General features: G+C 34.4%; 2 protein-coding genes across 2 annotated transcripts in view; one reads left to right on the forward strand and one right to left on the reverse strand.

Annotated features, from left to right (window-relative positions):
• Positions 1-292: 292 nt before the first annotated feature.
• LOC126979164 (NAD-dependent L-serine dehydrogenase) lies at positions 293-23044 on the reverse strand. The gene is made up of 6 exons (XM_050828408.1): positions 22861-23044; positions 14329-14511; positions 13500-13617; positions 7901-8111; positions 1816-1972; positions 293-479 (listed from the first exon to the last, which is right to left on the reverse strand). Exons 1-6 carry the CDS (start codon positions 22987-22989, stop codon positions 318-320), a joined length of 960 nt encoding a protein of 319 aa, XP_050684365.1. The 5' UTR covers positions 22990-23044; the 3' UTR covers positions 293-317.
• LOC126979162 (sulfotransferase 1C4-like) overlaps positions 22337-24995 on the forward strand; it is a 71248-nt gene continuing 68589 nt past the window's right edge. Inside the window, exon 1 of the mRNA XM_050828406.1 lies at positions 22337-22614. The gene's annotated coding sequence lies outside the window, so the exon portion shown is untranslated. The remainder of the gene's footprint in view (positions 22615-24995) is intronic.

Here is a 24995-nt window from a genome sequence, read left to right on the forward strand (position 1 = left end):
TCTTTCTAACCGCATGGTCATCCACATGTGGGTAGGATTTCACATTTTTAAGAAATGTTCGATAACGACGAGCCCTCAGGCTATTTAATTTTATTGTACGATATTACATTGTTATCATATTTTATGGAAAAAACGAACCCCGCTGAACTTGCTTTTCGAACTTGTAGTAGTTTTTTACTTACAATAAGTGATATCATATCCAATTTAGAATATAAATTTACTTATTCATTTTTTTTGCGCTATCAAATCTGCTGTTATCGAACAAGGTTTTCGAAAAATTAAAACAAGTCAGTAGACAAACAATCTATCAATATAATCTACTTCTTCGATTTATCTTCTTTAAGTAATTGGTAAATGTATGAGAAGTCCTTTTCGCCGTAGCCACGACTCTGCGCGACGCGATATATTTGTGTAGCGACAGCTCCCAGTGGGATTGGAGATCGGATACCTAGCGCCATTTCACTTGCCAGCTCCAGATCCTGAAAACGTTTATTAATTTATTTAATTAGACGTACTAACAACTCAACTTAACACTAACAATTGCTTTACACTTACATAGGTACAATCAAAATTAAAAAAATAAAAAATAAAAAGTCATTTTCAATTGGGTTGCGCAGGTTATCAACTGTAAAGTAGATCCTGTAGATGAAGCCACAACCTGAGAGTTGATCAAAGCAAACAGAATTTTATAAGGAGGTGGTACTTGTGGTAGAAGTGAGGGTTATCACTTTAAAACAAAACATATTGTTTAAAATAAAAGTTTGACTAACTTGAATCTTAATTCTCTATATGAAATTATATTGTGAAGATTTAATATAATTCTGAAATCAAACAATACAAAATAAAAAAAACAGTGTGAAATTATTGAAATTATTGTTAGAATTAATAAGTAGTTAACTATTTAACAATCTAACACAAACAACATCTATCGTAGTAGACATCAAAAAGAATTATAAAGTAACAAATTTTGAGAAAATATGTTTTACGTGAGCCTCTTACCTGTTCAACCCCCTCTTATATGAAAAAAAAGTTTTTGTGAAAGTTTCGGATAAACGAGCATACGGGTGGGTAACCTGTCGGTAAGTTATCACTGCTGCTGACACTCGCAATACAGCAGTGGAAAGACAAAGACTTTGGGCCATTAATAGCCTTAACCCGCGCTTATTGAAGGTACCTATCGACACACACACACGCACATTACTAGCACCGGTAAGTTTTTCCACCATCTAGCAATATTGTACAAGCACAATTAGTGTTACAGTTTGGAGGGCGCCGTATCTTGTGAAGTTCCTGGGCAGATAAAAGTTTACATCTTATTCTCAAATTGACGAATTGAATGACTCGAACAACACTCAGAATTTTGGATCCAATCTAGAGTCCTGAATGGCACTGCATTGTAATGGGCAGAGCGTATCACTTACTATCACTTATTTGTTGATGTTAATTCGTCTAATATAGGATAATTTACATTTATACAATTTATCCTTTATTAATTTTTATGAAATACTTGATATTTAAAATGGTTTTAAAATTGAACACGATTCATATATTGAATCCAGCACCATACAAATTTTGTTTTGTTGTATATTACGGCTATTGTAAAATACTCTATTGATTGAAAAGAGTGGCCTTTGTCGTTTCTTTAATGTTCTTCTCGTGAGCTCTACATTATAGTGACGATTCAAAAGCTTATTTTAAGTCTAACTAAATAAAGTTTATTGGACATTGACATTTTCTAATAAAATAGTGGTAATTAATAACTTCAGTGAATGAAGTCAAACAGTAAGAACTATTTTGAATATTTTATGTCTTTACCTTAACCATGAGTTCATTCTTGAATCCTTTTTCATAGTCCCTGCTGGAGGGTGCTGTGGGCACCAGACCAGGTACTGGACAGTACACCTCCGTGGACCAGGAACGAGCTGAGGAGTTGTTCAAAACATCGAGCAGCACCTTCGGGTCGAGACCCATTCTGAAAAATAATATAGTTTTGTGAATAATAATTTATCATTTTGAGGAGACACACACAGGAGACATACCTAACTTTGATTCAAATAATCTAGAATTTTCTTAAATTAATCACCACCATATTCAATAATTAGGAAATAAGTTAAAATAAAAAACATTAAAATTGTTGCCCCACATTTTTTTATAATGTTATGAAACTGTGATAATCATAATGTTGACTCCAGGATCATCCTTTGTTAAACCTACTAGTGGGTTAGTTCGAGTTAGTAAGTCTTTTGTTGAAACACGATACCAGACAATGTTCAAAACAGTTTCAAACAAATTCAAATGTATTGTTAATGAACGTTTTTTGTGGTAAGGGGTGCTATAATATAAATGACTTTACTCATGATACCACAAATTGGGAATAGAGCGACCTCAGGCTATTTAAAACATAAATTTGATTGTAACGAAATATTATAAAAAAAAATAAAAAAATATAAATATTTGAATAAATCAATGTCTGGTCGGACCGACTAGAAATAAACAATCTAATAAATTAAATAATAAAGAAAAGTAAGTGAGCCAAAATTTAAAACATTGTCTATGAAGGGTTATATCTATTTTAAAAAATAAGACGCATAACAGAAACCGCGTCTGGTCAAGCATCAATGCTTTTTCAATATTAAAAAATAACTAAGAAATAATAATTTTCATTTATTTACTATAATATAATATTATTTAAGTTGTATAAAAGAAAACATTTAATTGTTTAAATAATTTATTATCTCAATATATATAAATGACGTGACACGTTGTTTGTCCGCGACGGACTCCTAAACTAATGAACGGATTTTAATGCGGATTACTTCATGGAGTGTAGTTTGGTCCAACTTGAGAGATAGGATAGTTTTTATTTCGATTTAAGACCCATAATTATTTTTATTTTCAATATTTGTTTTGTATGGAACTATTGTCTATGAGAGAATTTAGTGATGCACGGTTTGACAGTTCCGCTGTGAAACAATTTCACTACGTCTGTCGGGGCAGCTAGTATATATATATATATATATAGATCATTGGTTTTTGATAATTTAAATAATTACTTATTATTTTTTTAACCCCATTCTTACATTTTTTTTCAGAATACTTATCTCATTTGTAACTTATTCATTATAGTATTGTATAAAAGGCGTGTATAGTATTGTGTAAGTTATATAGCTTGTAATTAGTTGTTAATTTGTATTACTTTTGTTTTGTGGTTTTTATCTTACCGTTGCTTACCTTTTAACTAAAAGTGTCGTATAAATTGTTGAAAACTTCACTGGTGAAAGTGTAACTTTTAAGATTTGTTAATATTTAAGTATCATAATACTGTTTGTTTCCTATACATGAATAAATAAATAAAATAAATAATAATCTATTTTGAATCCTTGCGTTAATATTTATCCACGCAACGCGACCTTAGACGTATATCGAGGCTTTATTGATTATCTCGCATCATTGCCAGTAGATGGCAGCAGAGACCCTCGCTCTCTTGCTTACCGACCGCCATCCTGATACAATGAGTACGCACCGCTTCACTTTAAAACATTCCTATTTGAAGAAAACTTGATGAATCCCGTGAAATAAATACACCTGCATCTGTGCTTCAATGAGAAACTATAGTACCAGTGTTATTTTTTGGTGTTTCAACCATTCCACCGGTGGATTTAATATGATCTAAGGTTCGCCGGTTGGCAGCCACTGGAAGAACCACGTGGAAACGAGATCTCCCATCTCCCTGTCTCAGTGGGATCTTAGCACCAGCAGCCAAAGCACATGGTCTTATATTACTGTGGTATAATTTTATGATATTGGTGCTTTTGTAGGATTCATCATTAGGAACATAATATAATACTTGAGCCGCCATTACTATACCCTATTAATCTTAAATACTTAATTTGATTTTAGAAACATTTACAAAGGTGTAGGCTATTTACACGCCTCATCAGCATCGGCTAGCATAAAAAAGGAAAGAAAACTTTGTCAAAAAAGCTCGATATTATATATTTTATACAAACTGTCAAGGATTGGTGCTGATCAAAATTGATATTGAGTGAACCTTACTGATCGTTCTCGAATTCCGAAGCGAGCAATTCGTCAATATTACATAATTTCCGCATAATTTTCTCAACCTCAATTCAACGTCGCAAATCCTGGAAAGATTTGATGTAGGAGAGGTCGCCCTTAGCCTTAGACGAAGTTATACACATAGACAGAGTAAAATTTATAGGAAAACTCACAGAATCTTATTTCCGTCGTATTGCTGTACATTAAAACAAATACTATAAAGTTTAAAGTCACAATTATATGCTTATATTGAAAACATATAATGGCATCCCGATAATATATATTATATAATATGTACCAATATTTTTTCATAGTATGTGGTAAACTAACCAGATAATATCATTATTTTTTTTATGAAAGAGAGAACAAACGAGCGTACCGGTCACCTGATGTTAAGTGATCACCGCCCCCCACGCTATGTTCCGATGGTTCTTACACCAGAGGAACCACAGGAGCGTTGCCGGCCCTTTCGAAAACTATACGCGATTTATTGAAATGGGTTCCTTGTCATATCGTCCTGGAAACACCGCACTGAGAAGCTCATTGCACAGCTTGGTTGTACGTGTCAAAGAACTTTCCTTGAAAACCGCACTGTGGAGGACTGCCACACATTCAGGTGGTGGACATGATATCCTCATTTGCGTCGTGTCATACGAAAGTGGTATTCGGCGGCAGGAATCAGGTCAAACAGCTCTTCGGAACACTCCCCGTGATAAATGCGGTAGAAGATACACAATGAAGCGACGTTTCTAAGCAACGCCAAGTGACTAACCGTTCACAGAGCACTGGAACCCTGACAATTCGAGCAACTCTGCATTGCACGCGTTTGGTTTGAGCTGATACTGGGATGCGCATGACCATGAAGAACGTGACAGTAATAACCTGCCTGCGACGGCTGGATGATTTACATAAACTCTAAAACTGCTGCCATCAAATGTAGTTTTAGTTATGACGCAACTAAGTGCTGGAACAATATATCAACACCTTTCAAAGCCTCCTTAAAAGATAGCTTCCTTAAATAAAAAATTGAAAGGATATTATTTAAATGAACATTAAAGTCAGTATTCCAGCCTTAGTTGCGTTCAAGGAGAGTAGGAGCCTTTTATTTTGTATTTTTTTATTATTTGTTATTGTTAAGATATTGTTCTAATTTTAATTACTTTTTATAATCTGTATGTAGTATTTATTATATTTTGTAGTTTTTCAGTTTAGTTTAGTAGTAATTGTTATGAAGTTTAATTAGCGTAGTCATAACTAAATTCAGGCGAGGTGACCTTGAGGTCATGTATCACGCGGGAGCCACAGATGATCAGTGTTGCAACACATTTGTGTTGGAACACATGCTGAGTTGGTTTCCTGGCTTCCTTTTTTAAACACCACACGTTTTTATATTTTTATATATTTAATTTGCTTAAAGTTATTGAGTTGTTGTTATTTATGTGTATGTCTAAATAAATGCTTTTTCTTTCGTTCTTTCTTTCAAAATGCCTGGGACTAAAGGCAACGGGAAAACACTGCAACAAGATTCGCTCCAATATAGCAAAGAGGCTCTTGATAACGATTCAGTGAAGTACATAATTGGTATTTGAACTGTAGAACTGAAGGAAGACTTAGCTAGAAATTTAAAATTAAGTTGTGTTGATATCGCTTCCTTATTCGACTTGAGTAGACTTTACCCGATTTAACGTTACATAGTTGAGCATGAAAGCTCAGTTTAATTATATGTGAAATACAACATACTATTACAAAAATTATCTTGCCCCAAACAAGGCAGAGTACTATGGGTTCAAGGCAACAAAATATTTAATATGATATACATACTTAGACATACATAAATAGGTACATATAAACATCGATACAAACTCGGACACAAACATCCATATTCATCATATAAATGTTTGCACAATTCAATAAAGCGCTCAAAACGGCTCAATAATAACTTCAAATATATTAAATATCACCAACTTTGCTACATTTCAAGTCTGAGATCGGCTTCTAACGCGTTTAATAAAAGCCCTCAACCCTTTCATTTGCATTCAAATATGATTGGCTCCATTTTGATATACTAGACTTTTTGCTATTTGACGACTTCTGGGGGTAGGATAGGGCTGTCAATCACATATTATAAAATATGTTTTTGTCTTAATTTGTATATTTTTTTATGGAAGACGAGGACACACAATTATGCGGGTCACATGGTGGTAAGTAATTACCGCAGCCCATACTCTCTTTTGACACCAAAGGAATCACAATATCGTAGCCGACGTCAGAAGCGTCGAACAAACGTTCGTATGAATTCAAAAACTGAAAACATATTAGTACGAGGCGGGCAAGGATTGACCGGCTCCGTAGTGAGAGTCATCGGTTGAACCTATTGATAAAACTGAAAAAGTTTTCAGAATTTATTATTGTTAATATTTTGGAATGATAATTTTGGCTTATTCTGCACTTTCAGCTGAAAATAATTATTTCATTTTATAGAATTTTAAGCACATTCAACACACAACAAAATTTTAATAAACTTAAACGAGTAGGTACGTATTCTATATTTATACCTCATATCAGAAATCGCATAATAAGTACTCTCGAAATTTCCGGTTAAATTCAAATTCTAGCATATAAAAATACACAATCTGATATTAATTGTTAAGTGACAGCCCTACCCCAGCAAGATGAAACTTGTACGTGACAATCTCGCTATGACAGACGAACAATTTAACAATGATTCAGTTTGAGACTTGGATACTTCCAAATTATTTACTGAACAACTTTACTAAACAATAATTTATAATCAATGTTACGTCAGTTACAATAAGCTGGTTTCAAGAACTTGCTGAATATTGTTACGAGTGACAGAACCAGTTTGATGACCTCGAAGAGTCCATTTGTTTAATTAAATGATTACATTGAGACCTGTTCTGACGAAATTTACAAAGTATTTGTCACAAAGAATGTGAACTGTTACCGGATGTACCTTTATGTACATTCTTTACGACTAACAACAGATTTCAATACGCAATCTTAAATTTAAGATTACTTATTATGGATTTCATATTATTATCAACCAATTGGAATATGTTAATCTTAATACATACTTTGATTAACGCGAGTGTTACACATTTAAATTAAACACTTTTGAAAGGATTAAGACGCGTGGAATTGTGACTGTGTTTTTACATTAGATATTGCGTAAAAGTAAAACAAAACTACACATACCAAAAAAGAAGAGGACACTGCTAGTAAATTTTGCCAAAAAACCCAAATAAAGCATTTCTCATCAAGACCCTTCCAACAATATATTATGGGGTCGGCACCAATTGTAGTTGCTGAGGGATAAAATTTACAACACTGTCCATTTGTGCTTTATATATTATAGATTAAAAATTTCCCCCACAGATTTCCACGATGATCGATCCTTCACTGCCCTCACCCAACGTATTCCGGCGATCTTGACCCGATCGTCGGTCCATCTTTTGGGGGCCTACCAACACTGCGTCTTCCTGTAAGTGGTCGCCATTCGAGTACTTTACTGCCCCAACGGCCATCTGTCCGTCGAACTATGTGCCCTGCCCACTGCCACTTCAGTTTCGCAATAATTTGGACTATGTCGGTAACTTTGGTTCCCCTTCGGATCTCCTCATTGCTGATTCGATCTCCCGGGAAAACTTCGAGCATAGCCCTCTCCATTGCCCTCTGAGCGACCTTGCTTTCTCATAAGCGATCACGTCTGCGTACCGTAAATCAGCAACATATACTGATTGAAAACCTTCGTCTTCAGACACTGACAGATATTAAATAATTAAAAAAAATACATAAATACTGAATATAGAAATATACTTACTTAATTCCCATATTCATACATTCTGCTGTTGCCATCCCAGTGATACCCATTAACATATTATTACTGAGCTTCGCCACTTGACCAGCGCCGCTGTCACCGCAGTGAAACTGCTTAGCTCCCATGGCCGCGAGCAGTGCTAGTGACCTGGTGAAATCTTCCTTTCTTCCTCCAACCATAAAAGCAAGCGTAGCGTTCTGGGCACCCATAACACCTGTTAATAAACATTGTGTTTGATCACAAAGTCAAATAAAATTTATTCAACTAGACATAAACTAAGCGCTTTTGAATCTAACTATAAATATTTCTTTTAAATTACTAAATTAACCATATGTTCGAAAAAAGTAGAGTTCGTGAGAAGAACATACAAGAAACTCAACGGCCACTCTTTTCAATCAAATAGAGTATTTAACAATGGCTGTAATACAAAACAAATTAGGTTGTAAGGTGCTGCATCTAATATATGAATCGTGTTTAAATAATATACATTATTTCACAAAAATATAAAGAAGTAACTGTATATTGGATGCATCAACCTTTAGAGCCTGAATTCATTGTTTGGTAAGGATGCTTCGTGAGCAATATGGTCGTAATTACTGTCATAATTAGTCACATAAAATAACACGCACTTTAGATATATATTCACATACATTACGTCACAGAAAGTACAAACGAAATTAATTTAAAACACTTCAAGTAAACGACAACCAAAAAATATAGTACCATTACAAGGTTGGTTACATTTATTTGATTTGGCTTTTAAGATTCAAAAAGTATCTCTAAGTAGATAAAATGACTCCTCTTATCTCAAGCAAGATGTTGCAATAAACACACTATTTAACAATAGATTATCAATAAGTGTTGTGTACACCATTATCATAGAATTGTAAAACCATCACACCATTCGCAATATACAACGGAAAGTTACTTTAGTTATTTTCATTGTATTATGTCCTATGGTAGGTTGTTTAAGCGCAGTGCAGCCGATATTAAAACCATCTTTATGCTGCAGAAGACGGCTATTCGCCCTATTTATAACCTAGGTTCTCATGAATCATCGAGAACAAAATAAAAACAGAAATAAACATTTTGACAGGTGCATCTCTATATATTCTTGATAAACTTCTTTATTTTCTTAAGCCCATTAACGAATTTATTGAGAACTTTGAAAATTTGGGAATTTTATTTTTGGAATTACCGCTAAAAATCATAATATCTAACATTATATGTATAAAGTTAGTAACTTTAATTATATGGCTTCCTACATAAACGTTCTCAGTATCAAAATGTTGTTTATCTAGTTAAGTGTACATTTAAATTATTATTTGTTTGCCTGACTTATCTTTAACATTATCACTTATCTAAAATGTTGTTTATCTCGAACGCATGATAGGAGAAACATAATATCACCATCTCACCCATTTTACGGAATAATATCATGTTAAGATTTAAATAAAGCAAATAAAATCAACTATCACTAGCTGCTGCCCGCGTCGTCGTCCGTATGCATGCAATAAGCAGCTAAAATACTGGTTACCTCTAACGGGATGATAATATGTAGCCTATTTGTTCGCTGTCTGGACCCCTTATTAATAGAAACAATAATATATGAAAAATTTTAATTATGTAAATCTATTCAGTGGTCTGTGCGTTTTGATTGATACGGTATTGTTTTTTTCGGTACTCTCTTATTAACATAGGTGACGTTTTTATGTATAGAACGTCATTGATTAAAATAAATAAACGCGTCATTGTAGAGAAAATAAAAATATATCAGTTCTACAAATCTATCTAGCTTTGTCGTATCTTATAGACAGTTTTAATCGTTTCATGTCAAATACGCGAAACTTATAGGAAGGGTGTTACCAGGACGTTAGAATCTATATTTTTTCAAAGTAAGTTGAACTCAAATCTGTATAGTAAAAATATCTTAATAAAATTAGGTTAGACATTGTTTAATTGAGTGCGGCCTGTTGACCCATTCTCGTAACAAAACGAGAATAGGATCGAAGCGACCTTATGACGTCGAAAAGTTAAATTTCGTATAATTTTACAACAAATTCGTTCTGATTTAGAGAAATGGCACGATGCGTATATGCGTAACAAGATAGAACGTCAATTGTTGGGAGATGCCTGGAGATGCTTATTCTGCAAATTGGTTGAGTCAACACCGTAAAATATTATTTAATAGAGCTTTTAATATTAGTAGAAAAAAATTTTAGTTTTCTTAAAACAATATTGGTGAGTTCGAGTGAGCTTGTCGTTCACATGTCGTTGGCGAGCGGCTCCGATCCAGTTAACGTTCTAGGGAAATGATAGAGAACACCAATCTAGAGCAAAATTGGGATAGGATCGAAACTTAACTTCAACGATTTTGAAGTTACGACAATAGCAAAAGCCAGCGGCTTTTAAAACCGCAAATTTAAAAAGTCAATAGGCTTAAAGTAAGCGCTTTTAGATCGTCACTATAAACATATATTTTGAATTACTAAATCTACCATATTATGTTCGGTAATATCAGAGCTTGTGAGAAGAACATTCAAGAAGTTCAACGGCACTCTCTTGAATATCACAGTATTACGTACTGTTGCGCAACTGTAAGTTTTAAAAAATATTACGCGGTCCCTCCGGAGTGGGGGTCGTTGACCCCCATCGCTCGGTTCGTGTCTCAGCCATTCCTGTGTCTATTCGTACCTATCGAATCTTATAGATATACGTTCGAGCGATTTTTGCCTAAACTGTTGGGAATACCTCGCCTTAACAGAGTATTTTTTTAATTGTTGCTGCTGCATCCAATATATTCTAAGATTCACGCAGACAGCGTATTCCGACAACATGAACTTAGTCAATAACCTCTCTATTACATTGTGAAGTGATATCTAAATTAAAGATAGGTATATATTTAAAATGTGACACTGTCAGTACCAAAGACTTTCTGAGCGTATAGATGAACAAGCTTGCGAGAGAGAAGAACATCTTTAACAGACTCAGATACAGCAAGATACGTGAATCTATTGTTTCTTCAACCAATTTTGAGTATCACGTCGTAAACAGTCAGCCACGCTTGACAATAATAAGCCACTAACTAACATACGCATTGACAAATCAAAATTGGTCAAACATTATCGGTCTGTCTGTATGTACGCATGTATATTCTGTGTATAATTATTGCTACTATTTTGTATTCAGAATAGTATTAACTTGCAATGCTGCAGCCATACTGTCGCAATAAGGCATACATGACATCATAGTTATTACAAATTTTGGCGTTATGTTGGCCTGATGGTAAGGTGATAAACCTTACGCATGGACATCAGATACATCATCAAGAAATGCGTTACCGGCTATTAAAGTGAAAATATTATGAGTAAGTGTTTTTAAATGGAATATTAACGAAGTTAATGAAACGACATTGAATCTGCAATGATAAATAAACTAAACAATAATTAATGTTATCTGCGAGTGAGCGCGACTTATCAAACTGGAACTACTTATCAAATAGTGTTGTATTCACTAACATTGCGTCATTATATCATATAATATTATAAGCTTTGTCACATTCGTTACTATACGTTATGTTGATACGCAGATCTTTATGTGAATTTGGGATGAATTGATCTGATATCTATCCCAGCGGATACAAAGGAGTGCCGCTTGTGCCTCTCTCTCCCCAAGAGAAGGCACTTGCTCAAAGCCAATCGCGAATGGTGTTTAGTGGGTAGGCACTTAGGTTTTTACGTGAGTCCCACATAACCAACGCAGACTTAGGCTGCGTTGGTATGCATGAGCATTCACCACCTCCCTCCCGTTGTTATCCCGGAGGGAAGCTTTTCCCTTTGTCTGGGCTCTACTACCCCATCTATTATTGATGAAAAATATAAGACATAAATTAAATGCCATAAATATCCTGTTTAAATAATAAGGTGTCTCATAAGGATATTACTGTCACTTACATGACAAATTTAAATATAATCTCATAGGCAACCTAACTAAAAAGTTGAAAATATTCTGTGCTAATAAATGAAGAGCCGGACCATCGGTTCTGCTGCAAAAACTACTGAACCGATCGGAATAATACTTATACTATGGTATATAGATGAATATTAATATGTGTAGAAGTATATCATATATATTTATGATGATTACGTATTCGGAACTTATATTTTTTGACTTAGAAAGACCTATATATTCAAAATAGAAAAAAATCCATCCAATTTCCAGCGGGATATTTAATTTATATGGGAAAATAATGTTTACCAGGTCAGTTTTTTAACGAAAAATTTAATTTAATGTAAAAAAAGTACTTGATGTCTATTACTATAAACATTTTATTAACAAATAATAGGTATCGCTAACATTTAGAGATAATTAGTTTTTTTTAAACCTGTTACTGAAACAGGTTACGTGAAAAATAAAAACGAAACCTGTTTCTAGAAATCGCACAATAAACGTAGCAAATAAAAAGTTACAACTGACATCTATCTGCTACATAGTCCGTTGCGTACTGTTGCTAATTGCTATTGCTGTTTCTTTTCTTTGAAATACGTTGAAAAAGTTACCGCGTCCCTTTTAACTGCCAAAATTCAAATAATTAATAATTAGTCTGTACATAGCCAATTAGTAAATTACCATCATTATGGTGGTCATTACCAATATCCAACGATATAATTAATAAAAACTGGTTATTTCCAGAAACGACTCGAGCAAACGCCGTCCACGTACAAAACGAATAGAATGTAGCTTAGGAGGTTACAATTAGAAACCCGGTTCAGAAAAAACCTGTTATCGTCACAGGTTGAGTAGAAAAAATGGAACCGGTAACGACATTGTCTAGCAGTAACTTAAACGTCTATCCCCAAACATAGAAATAGCGCTATCTCAAGTCATATTTCTAATATGAAATTATTCGTGTTGAGTAGGTTATCAATTTTAAAGTAGATCCTGAAGATGAAGCAACAGCCTGAAAGTTGAACAAGTCATACTAAAATTTACTGTCATGCGTCACTACTCGAACGGTTAGCTCAGTGGTTAGAGCACTCGGACGGAACCGAGATGTCGCGGGTTCGAGTCCCGCATCGTTCATAAAATTTGGTTACAAATGAAATTGCTACTTACTTGTTGCGGTGACACTGTTCTATGACTGATTGATGATCTGACTATCATAAATTCTATACCTATATATCTACAAAAGTTTTCTAGATTAGGTATGTTTCGCCATGTACAATTTGTGAATATTTACCAAAATACGAATCACAAGTAACACGTTCACCGTCACGTCCCCGTTTCATCTGATGGTAAACGGTAAGACCCGCCCTATAAAATGCAGTACTGCTTGGATTCTTAACTGTTGAACCCTAAATTAATCGAACTTTACAATCACATTCTATGAATACAAACAATTCACGTCGATGTATGTTCAAGCGATTTTCTACCAAAATGTTGATCCGAAGCTTTTCTTGACGTTCGGGCAACTCGCTGCGGGGCTCTCTAGCCGACCTAAGTGTCAGAATTAGATCCGTTACACCATATATTTCTAATTAAGGTGGGTCATGATTCAATGTTGTCGATAGTACATATAGAAAAATTAAATGTTCATGCATACCTCCCGACACTGGTGCGTCAATGAAGCCAATCCCACTATCGAGAGCGACTGGGAATATCTGTTTGGGCACGTTCGGGTCTACTGTGCTTGAGTCGATTAATAATGATCCTTTTGGTGCCTAAAACAAATCAATATGTCTTATAATGTAGTCAAGAGTAACTTTTTTTATGGAAAAGGAGGACAAGCGAGCGTAGGGGTCACCTGCTGTTAAGTGATCACCGCCACTCAAATTCTCCTGCAACACATGAGGAATCAAAGGAGCGTTGCCGGCCTTTAAGGAAGCTGTACGCGGTGTTTTTGAAGGTACCCATATCGTATCGTCCCGGAACGCCACACAAGGAAGCTCATTCCACAGCTTTGTTTCATGTGGACTTTGAAAACCGCACTGTGGAGGACCGCAATACATTCGGATGGTGGAGATGATGTTCTAATTTGTGGCGTGTCGTGTGAAGGTGGTTAATTTAATTATTAAATTTAATTTATTTATTAAATTGGTTGGTAAGAACTAGAATCTCTTGGAACTTAGAATAGTTTCGTTTAGCTCAGAGTTACAATATGCTTGTGTACAAATAAAGCATGTGAGAGAGGAAAACATCTCTAACGATCTTCGTTCGGCTATAAACTTGTAAAAACGGAGATAGCCGAAATCCACCACGTTTTAAGCAACAGTTCGCTATCAAACTTAGTCGGATTATACTTCGTCGCCATATTGTAATTACTTTTTCATACTTATGTCAAATCACTGCACGTTTCATACAAATATTAATTTTTTTCTTAGGCAATCATGCCTCGTATTAACATCCTCTTTGCCCTAAATAAAAATTCTTACGTGTGCCACAACACCATCTTTTCCAAGGTAGGCATCCAGCACCACTTTGTTGCTAGGCAGAATGGACACCACCACGTCGACACCGTCGACAGCCGCTGCAATGGAGCTGGTGCCCTTCACACCGTCTTTTGCTGCTGCGGTCTGCGCCTCTTTTGATGGATCGTATCCTCGCACGTTGAAACCCTGGAATCATCACCATATCTTACAGATTAATCCAAGCTAGTAAGTCTTTTATTGCCCGATGTTTATGCTTCTACAACATGATCCCAGAATATGTACAAAACAAATGTGTTAGGAAATTTAAAAGAACTGTTAAAAACGCTTGTGTGGGAAATGTTATTATAACATTAATTAAATTCTTAATGGTACCACAGACTGGGAATGGAGCGAACACCCTGGGGTTCTTTAAGTATAAATGATTATTATACGATATTATATTGCAAGTAATCCATATATTTTATAAAAAAAATGCCCGCTGTAGTTCTTGAGGCACTCTATTTTGAATGGGTAGTCTTTGAAGTTCAATAAGTGATTTTAAATCCTATTTTGAATAAAAATATTTGAATTTGATGATAGTGGAAGAAACTAGTATATCACGGTCATATGGAGTTCTAGGCAACCAATAATATGCCGACATTGGTCTTGACAAAAATATATATACACTAGCTGACTTTGACACTTGTTTTGCCATATAAATTACTTTTAGTGTTCGACTTAGTTAGTTCCCCGGTGTATTTAACAAAATCGACTACTACGAAAAAGTTTTTTTTAATTCTTCGGTTTAATTTTTAACAGATATATGACACAAAAAATTTTTCTTTCTATTAGTAACATAGTTTTCAAAATCAGTTCAGTAGATCCATAGATAAAGGCCGGTAACGCTCCTGTGATTCTTCTGGTGTTGCAAGAGAATATGAGCGTAACTAATATTAAGTGATCACTGCCCCCAGTGATCACTTAATTTCTTTTTCCATACTAAAATATTAGCCTCTAGAAAATTGTGATATTGTAAAATTGGGATAAAGTATTTTCTTTATTCGTCAATTTTCATTGATTTTCTATTGACAAATCGGAACGTAGACCTTAAAGGAGATCTAAAAAATTAAAAGTCATGAAAATCGATCCAGTCGTTCTTCAGATGTTAGTGTTTGAATAACTATATTCTATAATGTATGTATGTTTAAACTTAGTATTTTTAAGATAATCTCACTAATAGGGATTATTAACGCTATAATCGTTTGTAACGATAGATAGGAACAGATGAATGTATATGATGATGATAGTAATACAAAAGTTATATGTAGCTACCACAATTTACTCCTATTAAACTATGTTAAATGATTTATAGCAGTCCATGCAGATTTTGCGATTTAGAAACGCGTGGGCAAGCCAATTAGTGGCCGTGGGAAAACATGGCATGTCCAAATGTATGCCTGCTTTTTAAGGTGTGACCCTGCAATTTGTTAACAGTTATTGAAATTTAATTGGAACTGTAGGCGTTTAAAATTAATAATTCCTCTACCCGGTCGCCTGCAAGCCCGTCTACCGCCCGCTACTGGATCGCACCATAACATCGCGCACTCGGTTTATCGTCATCATCATAACTATTAAAGTATTTGTTCAATTAATGTAGTATAACAGACAAATGTAGGACAAAGATTATTTACTTTAAATACCAGATACGTTCAAGAATACATTTTGATTTAAGGATCAATTTGTGTTATATTTATGGTTCACTATTTTGACGATAATGGCTTACACTTTAAATATAGAGGATATATGCTGTCACAGGCTATTTTCTAGGATTATTTAAGATAAACAATATAACCTAGTCTTGCCATAAATACTGAAATAACGAAGATAAAATCTTTTGCTTTCGGACAGGATTTCTTCAAATTATGTCCCTTACTGCTTTGACCACCTTTTTCGTACGAATACAACATGGAGGGCCAAATATTTTTCTGTCACAAACAGAAGTACAGAAGTCTCATTGTACCTATTAATAGCCCGATACACAATCATTTTACTCCACAGCGATTCGGCTATCACCCCATTTTAATGTCGCAAAATATTGTACAATGTATTGGGGCCAAAATGAGAGAACTCAATGAATAATCGTAGGTATAAAAATTAAAATAAAGTAACAGTATTTATGGTCAGACTAAATATATTATACGTTATAATATTTGGAACTCCTGCAGTTTTTCGCAGTGCACACATGGATAGCTCGCAGATTGCAGATTTTTTTCCTACTTACTGATACTTATCGCAATATTTTTAATAATACACACTATATCCTTGTAAATTATAGATTATGTGTTGTTCTGACGTGTTGGCTATAATATTATAAAGTTTCATTAAAATACTTTTAGTAGGTTTTTCGTGACAGAGTAATAAACATACATCCAGACATTCTTACAAACTTTCGCATTTATAATATTAGTTGGTATTTAAGATAAACGATTATATTACATATACATTATAATACATGGGGCACACTAAAAGTTTTGCACTTCTATCTAATCGGAAATATTTGAATTTCAAATGTTGTTATATTTTTTGAAACGTTGCAACCTCTATAGTAATAAAAAATACAATTGGCGGGAAATCAAATAAAAAATTCGAAGAAACTGGGCGTCATCAATAGAGCACGGCAATACTTCAAGCCGGCCCACATTCTAGCGCTCTACAAAGCGCAGGTCCGGCCACATATGGAGTACTAATGTCTGATCTGATATTGGCTGTGATCTCTGGTCTGGCGCACCCCAATATTAGCTAAATCCATTTGCACGCGTGGAACGCAGAGCAGCTCGAATTGTCGGGGACCCAGTGCTCTGTGAACGGCTGGATCACTTGGCGTTGCGTAGAGACATCGCTTTATTGTGTGTCCTCTACCGCATATATCATGGGGAGTGTTCCGAAAAGCTGTTTAACCTGATTCCTGCCGCCGAATTCCACCTTCGCACGACACGCCACAAGTAAGGATATCATCCCCACCATCTGGATTTGTGGCGGTCCTCCACAGTGCGGTTTTCAAGGAGCTTTCTTCCACGTACTACAAAGCTGTGGAATGAACTTCCTTGTGCGGTGTTTCCGGGACGATACGACATGGGTACCTTCAAAAAAATACGTTAATAATTAATAAATTCGCGTATACCTTCCTTAAAGGCGGGCAACGCTCCTGTAATTCCTCTGGTGTTGCAAGAGAATGTGGGCGGCGGTGATCACTTAATACCAGGTGACCCGTACGCTCGTTTGTCCTTTTGAAATTCTCTCACTCCGCAAGACTGTGCCGCTCGTCTTCAAAAGGTTTTTGGGAGAGAAGCACCTTGCTTGAGCACCGTGAGACGATGGCTTGCTGAATTTGAGAGAGGTGAGGTTTCTTTACATGACGAATTTCATAAAGAGCGGCCTTCAACTGCCGTCAACGAAAATAATGTGGCTACTGTTAAGCGGCTAATTGAAGAAACCCCGCGGATTACCTATGAGATAATTTGAGGGCTATTGGGGATTGATATGAGCCAAATTCAGAAAATTTTACACGAAGAATTGAAAGATCGGAAACTTTGTTGTCGTTGGATCCCTCATGAACTGACAGCGGAGCAGAAGCGGGCTCGCGTGGAATGGTGCTCACAGATGCTAATGAAGTACGACCACGGACATTCTAATGCTTTTTTTGAAATTGTCACAGGAGACGATACGTGGATTAATTGTTTTGAACCCGAAAAAACAGCAAATCTTATGAATGGGTATTTGAAAATGAGAACAGGCCATCAAAAGTGAGACAGGTGAGAAACGTTGGTAAAAAATTATGCATTGTTTTTCTCAGCTACGGGTCCCATCAGCACAATTCCACTTGAAGATCAAAAGAGTGTTAATGCCGAGTGGCATCTGCTTACCCAGGGTGTTAAAAAAAGTTCGCGAAAGACGACCAAAAAGCCGCGTTCTTCTACATCATGACAATGCTTCACACACTGCCAACAAAACTAAGTCATTTTTAGCTTCCGAAAAAGTACAACTCGTCAACCATCCTGCATATAGCCCCGACCTAGCACCCAGTGATTTCTGTATTTTCCGAAAATCAAAGATTTGATGAGAGGTTTCTCTTTTACCAATTCCCAAGAGCCAATGATAGCATTCAATCAGCACGTAGAAAACATTCCTTTAGATAAGTGGACATCCTGTTTTTTAAAACAATATATAAAATAAAAATGGTTCGATCGCATGAAAAAATGTTTAAAATGTAACGAAGAGTATTTTGAAAAGCAATAAACATAATATTTTGGTTATAACATGTTGTTATTTTAAGTTAAGCAAAACTTTTAGTGTGACCTACGTATTTGTAACTCCTGCAGTTTTTCGCAGTGCACACGTGGATAGCTCGCAGATTGCAGAATTTTTCCTACTTACTGACACTTATTATTTTGGATAACAAACACTTAATATCAAATCCTTATAAATTATAGCCTTTGTGTTATTCTGATGTGTAAGCTATATTAGTGGAAAGTTTCATAAAAATCCATTCAGTACTTTTTGCGTGGCATACATACATTCTTACAAACTTTCGCATTTATAATATTATTTATTAGTTTATTAGTAGGAAATAAGGATAATAAATTAAGATATTATTATAATTAATAAGGGTAGAAGGAAGATCTGGAATATAAAACACCATTTTGTTATATATTATACTTGGATCATTTATACATCTATTACACTGTGACAGCTGTATAACGTCGAAAAAAATTGAGGACTGTTAACCTCTATAACCTCTGAGCTATGCGCGCACACTAACACAAAGTGACATAGAAATCAGTGTAAGACGTAGTTTGTCGCGCACACTAAAGTATTGAACCTAGTCAGTTTTCATCAGTTGTATAGCAGCAAGGGGCTCTTCATTGATGTATAATTTATCGAAGATATTATACAGTTAAAGTAAGTTCCACTAGGTATAAATAAATAGGCTTAATTTGCTTATTATTATGGCTTTTACATGAAAGTGAAATTCATAGTATTAGAATCAGAACATTTGTAGAAAGTATATATTTAGTTTGATTGCCGAACAGTAGGTACTTATTTTTCCAGAGATTATTTGGCCTTCAAGCCGTGGGAGCACCTGCCTTCTTCCTTCCCGGGATATTGCCGCCTGATTACTGTACTGAATTCCATGTACATGTACTATTTAACATTTAAACTGAGTACGCTTAAACACTTTTTTTGTACACGAACTGATTTTTGACGCATGCCAGCAATGCAATTACAAAACACACATAAAGACTTTCTATTTACTTAGCTAAATATACCTGGGTTGGGCCCCACTCTGGGGAGTAAAGTATAATATTAATGTAAGAAGTTTATGGAGGCCTTTCTTTAATCTATACTCTAAATAATTATCTCTGAAATTAGATATACTCTAATTCTTCCTCCTCAAAGCATATCGTATAAATATTTATAATATTAATGTTGTTCAATACCAGGGATTACTTTTTAAATGTTAAATAACTTGCGATATGGCGCCGTCGAATGTCTAGAGTTCAACCATGAAATTATAATCCTCATATACACGTAAATCGCACGTATTAAATTCTTAATGAAACGCAAAAAGCGCCATTGGAATAATTTAACATAATCTCTGCATAAATTGCATAGATTTTAATTTTAAATGACCGTAAAACGAGCATTAGATCGGCTTGCGGTTTATATTATTCTATTTGTTTTAAGTGGAAGGGTTTCCTACTTTCTGACATAACATTCCAATTAAGACAGCTACCACAGGTTTAGAGCAAAAGGTAGTATTACTGGCTACCAGTGGGAGAATTCTTAAGGCTTCTTTGAACAGAATGCCAGGTAGCTAAGTACCACAACTGCCTCTTCTGTGAAATGAAATTAATATTCTTTATTTGTTTAGGTACAATGTGTAGAGAGAAGAATCGACAAGAAACTCAGCAAGTTTTATACTCCCTCTTCATATTATCTATACTTACATTTTTGTCGTCTATATATTTCTGAACTTTATAATACGCTTTCTCCTTAAAATTTCCCCAATATGACGCTTAAATGTATGTACTGGAAGATCAGTTACATGACTAGGGAGCTTAAAATATATTTGTATACATTGACCCGTGTGTGAGTGACCATCCATTTAAAAAAAAACTTTATTCTTTTTTAAACTTTTAAACTTTTTTTTAATGTTCATTATTTATCAGTTATAGGACGTTGAATGTTGTACTACCGGGCGTATAGTCGACAATTTTCAAGGTATACATACTTACAATATTATCTTATTATATCCCTATTGTTTTTGTCCTTAAAAATTAATAGTTTCTTTTTTGCTCACCTGCAAAAGTAACTATTTTTATTATATTCTGTACATCTAAAAAATATTTCGTAATTATTAATAATTATGTTATGTTCAGATGTTAGAATAAAATGTAAGTAAACGAGCTTAACAGTATAATTATGAATAAAATCTACGAGGGTTCAGTGTACTAAGTTGCTAACGCTGCTAACAGGACAACGGCAGGGTAGGGAACGCGGAGCGGGGGAATGGTCGCTTCTCGACCATAGATAATACACTTACATACTAGAGATTTTCGACTCAGGTCCCGACTTAGGTTGACCGGGTAGTATAAACGTACCTTTAATATATCTTTTCAATTTTCAGACATTATATTTTTGAAAAGTATCAATAAAGAGGGCTGATTAAAAATGAATTATATCAACTTTTTCACATATTCTGTAATATATTCCACACAGTGTTTATTGAACAAACATTTTAATGAATACTTAGTTGTGCTAACCTTTAGCGCCTCACAGTAAAATTTATGTAAATATATTTAAATAATTCGTGGTTATGTCACGTTGAGTATATAACCGGCTATTATTATATTATTTTAAATTTATATATACATATTATTATTTTATATGTATATACTACTTGTAACTAATAATTACTTATTTGAGTATTCGTTTATTAATTTTTATGTAAAGAGTGTTACATATTAAGTGTTGTGTAAACAAATAATAAGTAATACTAATACTAATATTTTGGTAAAATTATTTGAAAAAACTTAACTCTAACCTCTTATTAACTCCACTGGGTTATCCCGACGGTAGATAAATCAATAAATAATATATATAATTTATAATGTTTTAAAAACCTGTAATAATAACTGAATCTGAACTTAGATTATTCCGTAGTGTGGGCATATATAAATAATCTTAAATCAATATTCAATATTTTTTATGGAAGAGTAGTACAAACGAGTGGACGGGTCACCTGATGTTAAGTGTACACCGCCGCCTACATTCTCTTACAACACCAGAGGGATCGATAACAGGATCGTTGCCGGCCTTTTGGAAAGGTAGTCAATTTAAATTCAAATAAGTATACGTGCTTTTATTGAAGGTACCTATGCCATATGTAGCCAATATTAGCCTACTTCCAATTAGATCAGGCTTTATGTTAGCGAAAGTGAGAAAATGAATCGCACGGAATAGCTTATAACGTACAGTTACGCGCGCAAGTTGAATGTAGCCGGGGTTGGAGGTAAAGAGCGGGAACATCTCCCCCCGCTGTCCACACGTCTCACCTCGCACGCCTTCAGAGTAGTGATGTGCCGTAGTCGTCGCTTACCTGTTATCGCTTTATTACTAAAATTGCGACCACGTGTTATTTTTTTGATTTGAATAATGACTGGTTGGAGTCCATCAGGTTTCATTAAAAAAAACGAGTTCTTATTCATCACCAAGCACGAGAAATGGTGAACATTGTTTTAGACAAATGTGTTGAAGAAAGGCAGAACAATTTTTAAATATGAAAAAATTAATAAAACATTTTTTCCATTACTTTAACCTATTGTAAAATGGTAAACTTGAAGCAATATTTAAATTTATCATTTAGTCATCAATTATAATTAGATCACATCACTATCGCATTCCTGACCTCTGCATTCAACTCACGCGTTATCTGTAGGTATGTGTCGCTGGCCGGCCTAACGAGTTCCAACAATTCTGATGGAAAACCAGAGTGAAACAAGAAATAGTAGTTTTGTATTTTTGCTTATGGTGTCTATGGTAGTTTCATACATACTTTTCATTAAGTTAAGCCTAAAAACATACTTAAAGTAACATATCCTCGTTAAGTATGTCCCTTCACAGTGCCTTATTTAACACTTGTGACTTAGCGAGTAAGTAGTGATTTAGTATTAATCGGAACGGCTATTCCAGTACATATATAATATATCTAATTGAGGAGACCCTTCCACAACCTGCAATTATAACCAAGTAAGTCTCTTTTTAACTAATTCATAAATAAAATAATTTATTATGCCATTTATTTAATGTATAAACCATACGTAAATTATCTAGTACGTATCCAGAATGACTGATAATAAAATGTTAGAAAACAAACGTCACTTTTTAGTACAACTACTCTTGGGTTTGTCTTTATTTCTGAATTTAATTCAGTTTGAAATTTACTACACTCATAGACAGCTTGTGTTGGTTTAGTTATGCATATTATTATTGTACCTTTTTCACAAGATTAGCTGCCATGAAGCCTCCCATGTTCCCAAGGCCTAGGAATGCGACCTCCTTGTCAACTTTCGAGCTATAAGCTCTTGTTGTAATTGTAAAACAACGTGAAACTCGCGCCGCCATTTTGAATTCGATTCGACTCTCCTGCGCACGCACAGCTGACAGCACGACACACAACTGACCGATAAAATTGTTTTTAGCTTTCGGTTTCATTTGCGATGTCTGTTATAGAACTACTAATTTTTAGACAGCGCTTTGCATGTTATAAATTTAAACGAGCAATTCTCGTATAAACACACTGTTATTTTAATAAAGCCAAAACTAAAAGTGGTTTATCATCATTCAGGTCCCATTACTGAACACATTTTTAGAATAATAAAGAAAAAAATGTTGAATAACTATCCTACGAAAACAGCAATTAATTTATGAAAATCGTTAAATACGTAATAATTTAATTTAAATAACTAGTTCTTCTTCTCGCACTTCGGACAAATCGCAACTGGTATGATTGCGAAATGATACACTTCAATTAATAAGTATTTTCATAATTTAGGCAGGATTTCGAAAAGTTTAATAACTCCTGGGCTGCATGTTTAGTATCTCTTAACATAGGTACCCCTTAACTTTGGCAATGATAGTACCTATCCATAGCTTATAGTCTTAATCGACAGAGATAAAACAAAATTTGATACAGATTCTAATTTCAGCTGCTTTATAATTTCGATCCCTAATTTAAGATTATTAAGAATCCATATTTTATGGAATTGTGATGAAAACGATCGTGAATTTCCTTAATATTGTATGCATTTTTTGTTTCTAAATACACGTAATAAATAGCAGCTAAATAGAACAGGCTTATCATTCATTTAATGCAAAAATGTATAAATGCGTAATCGTTATACATGGATTAAAAAAGAACATAATAGTACGTTCCAAAGATAAGTTATTGAAATGGCAGAAGCAGAAAATGGTTTCCAATTTCAATCTATAATCGCCAGTTTATGACTGCGTTTCAATATAGGAATTGACTGCCACCTTTAAGTAATAATTTTGTCATACGGCCGTTTTTAATAAGCAATCTGTTTTATTTTACTTGGGATTCTGTAAATTCATACAAATAACAAGCTAAAAGTAACATTACGTCATCATATAAATTGATTTAGAAAAATCACCAAAATAATATTAAGTCTGTTATTGAAATGGTTTAAATTAATTTTAATATTAGATTGCTAATTAGTATTGCCATTGCATGTAGAAAACGGTCTTTAATTGATTGAAACTACTCATTTCATTTGATACCAATATTTTCAGCGCGCTCTACCCAGCTTTTGTTATTAACTCTACGAAAACGTTAAATATGGACTTATTTCAATGTTATAATTTGGGTTTTATAATTGTTTTAGATAACAGCTGCGTTTCTATGTAAATAACGATATATGTAACTTATTCATTATCTTTTTACGTACAAGAATCATACCTGGTAATCCCTTCATTTGTGCTTGGTTATATTTGACATTGCTATCGCAATATAGCGTTAAAATTGTTATCTTCTTTCCTATTTAGATCGGTGCTGTTATTATAGACACATGTGTTATCTTAAATCTCATTGTTATTGCGAAATGATATGATGCTATGATGCCGTGTTCTAACTAATAACAGGCCCAATGCCGTGGTAAATAAATATTTTTCTTGTTCTAGTATTGACATCAACCTATCTATAATACAGTTTTTGTTAATTCCGACGGTGGAAAATGGTCCTTCCGCCACCGTTAGATTTCACTTGTTATTTTAGTACTAATGTTCATAAAAAATTCCAAATTGGCTATTATAATTTTAGATGATCGAGTAATAATAATTGGAACCAATTGGCAGTTGTAGAGACTTATTTTTTATTTAGATATTTATCGCGTGCGCCAATCATCAGCATATCGTTGATGGTTTGTCCCATTAGATTTTCCCCTAACAAAATAATTTTACTAAAAATATCTATTTTACTAGACCAGCTTCCCAGATTATCACTGAAACATGACAGTCTCGCCAAGTCGTCAACTCTCACCTTATTGGAGCAGGTAATAATATTGATATCGCTTTCATTATTAGCTCTGGTTCAGTGCACCTCGGTATTATTC

This window comes from Leptidea sinapis, chromosome Z, assembly GCF_905404315.1.
Source record: "Leptidea sinapis chromosome Z, ilLepSina1.1, whole genome shotgun sequence".
NCBI lineage: Eukaryota > Metazoa > Arthropoda > Insecta > Lepidoptera > Pieridae > Leptidea > Leptidea sinapis.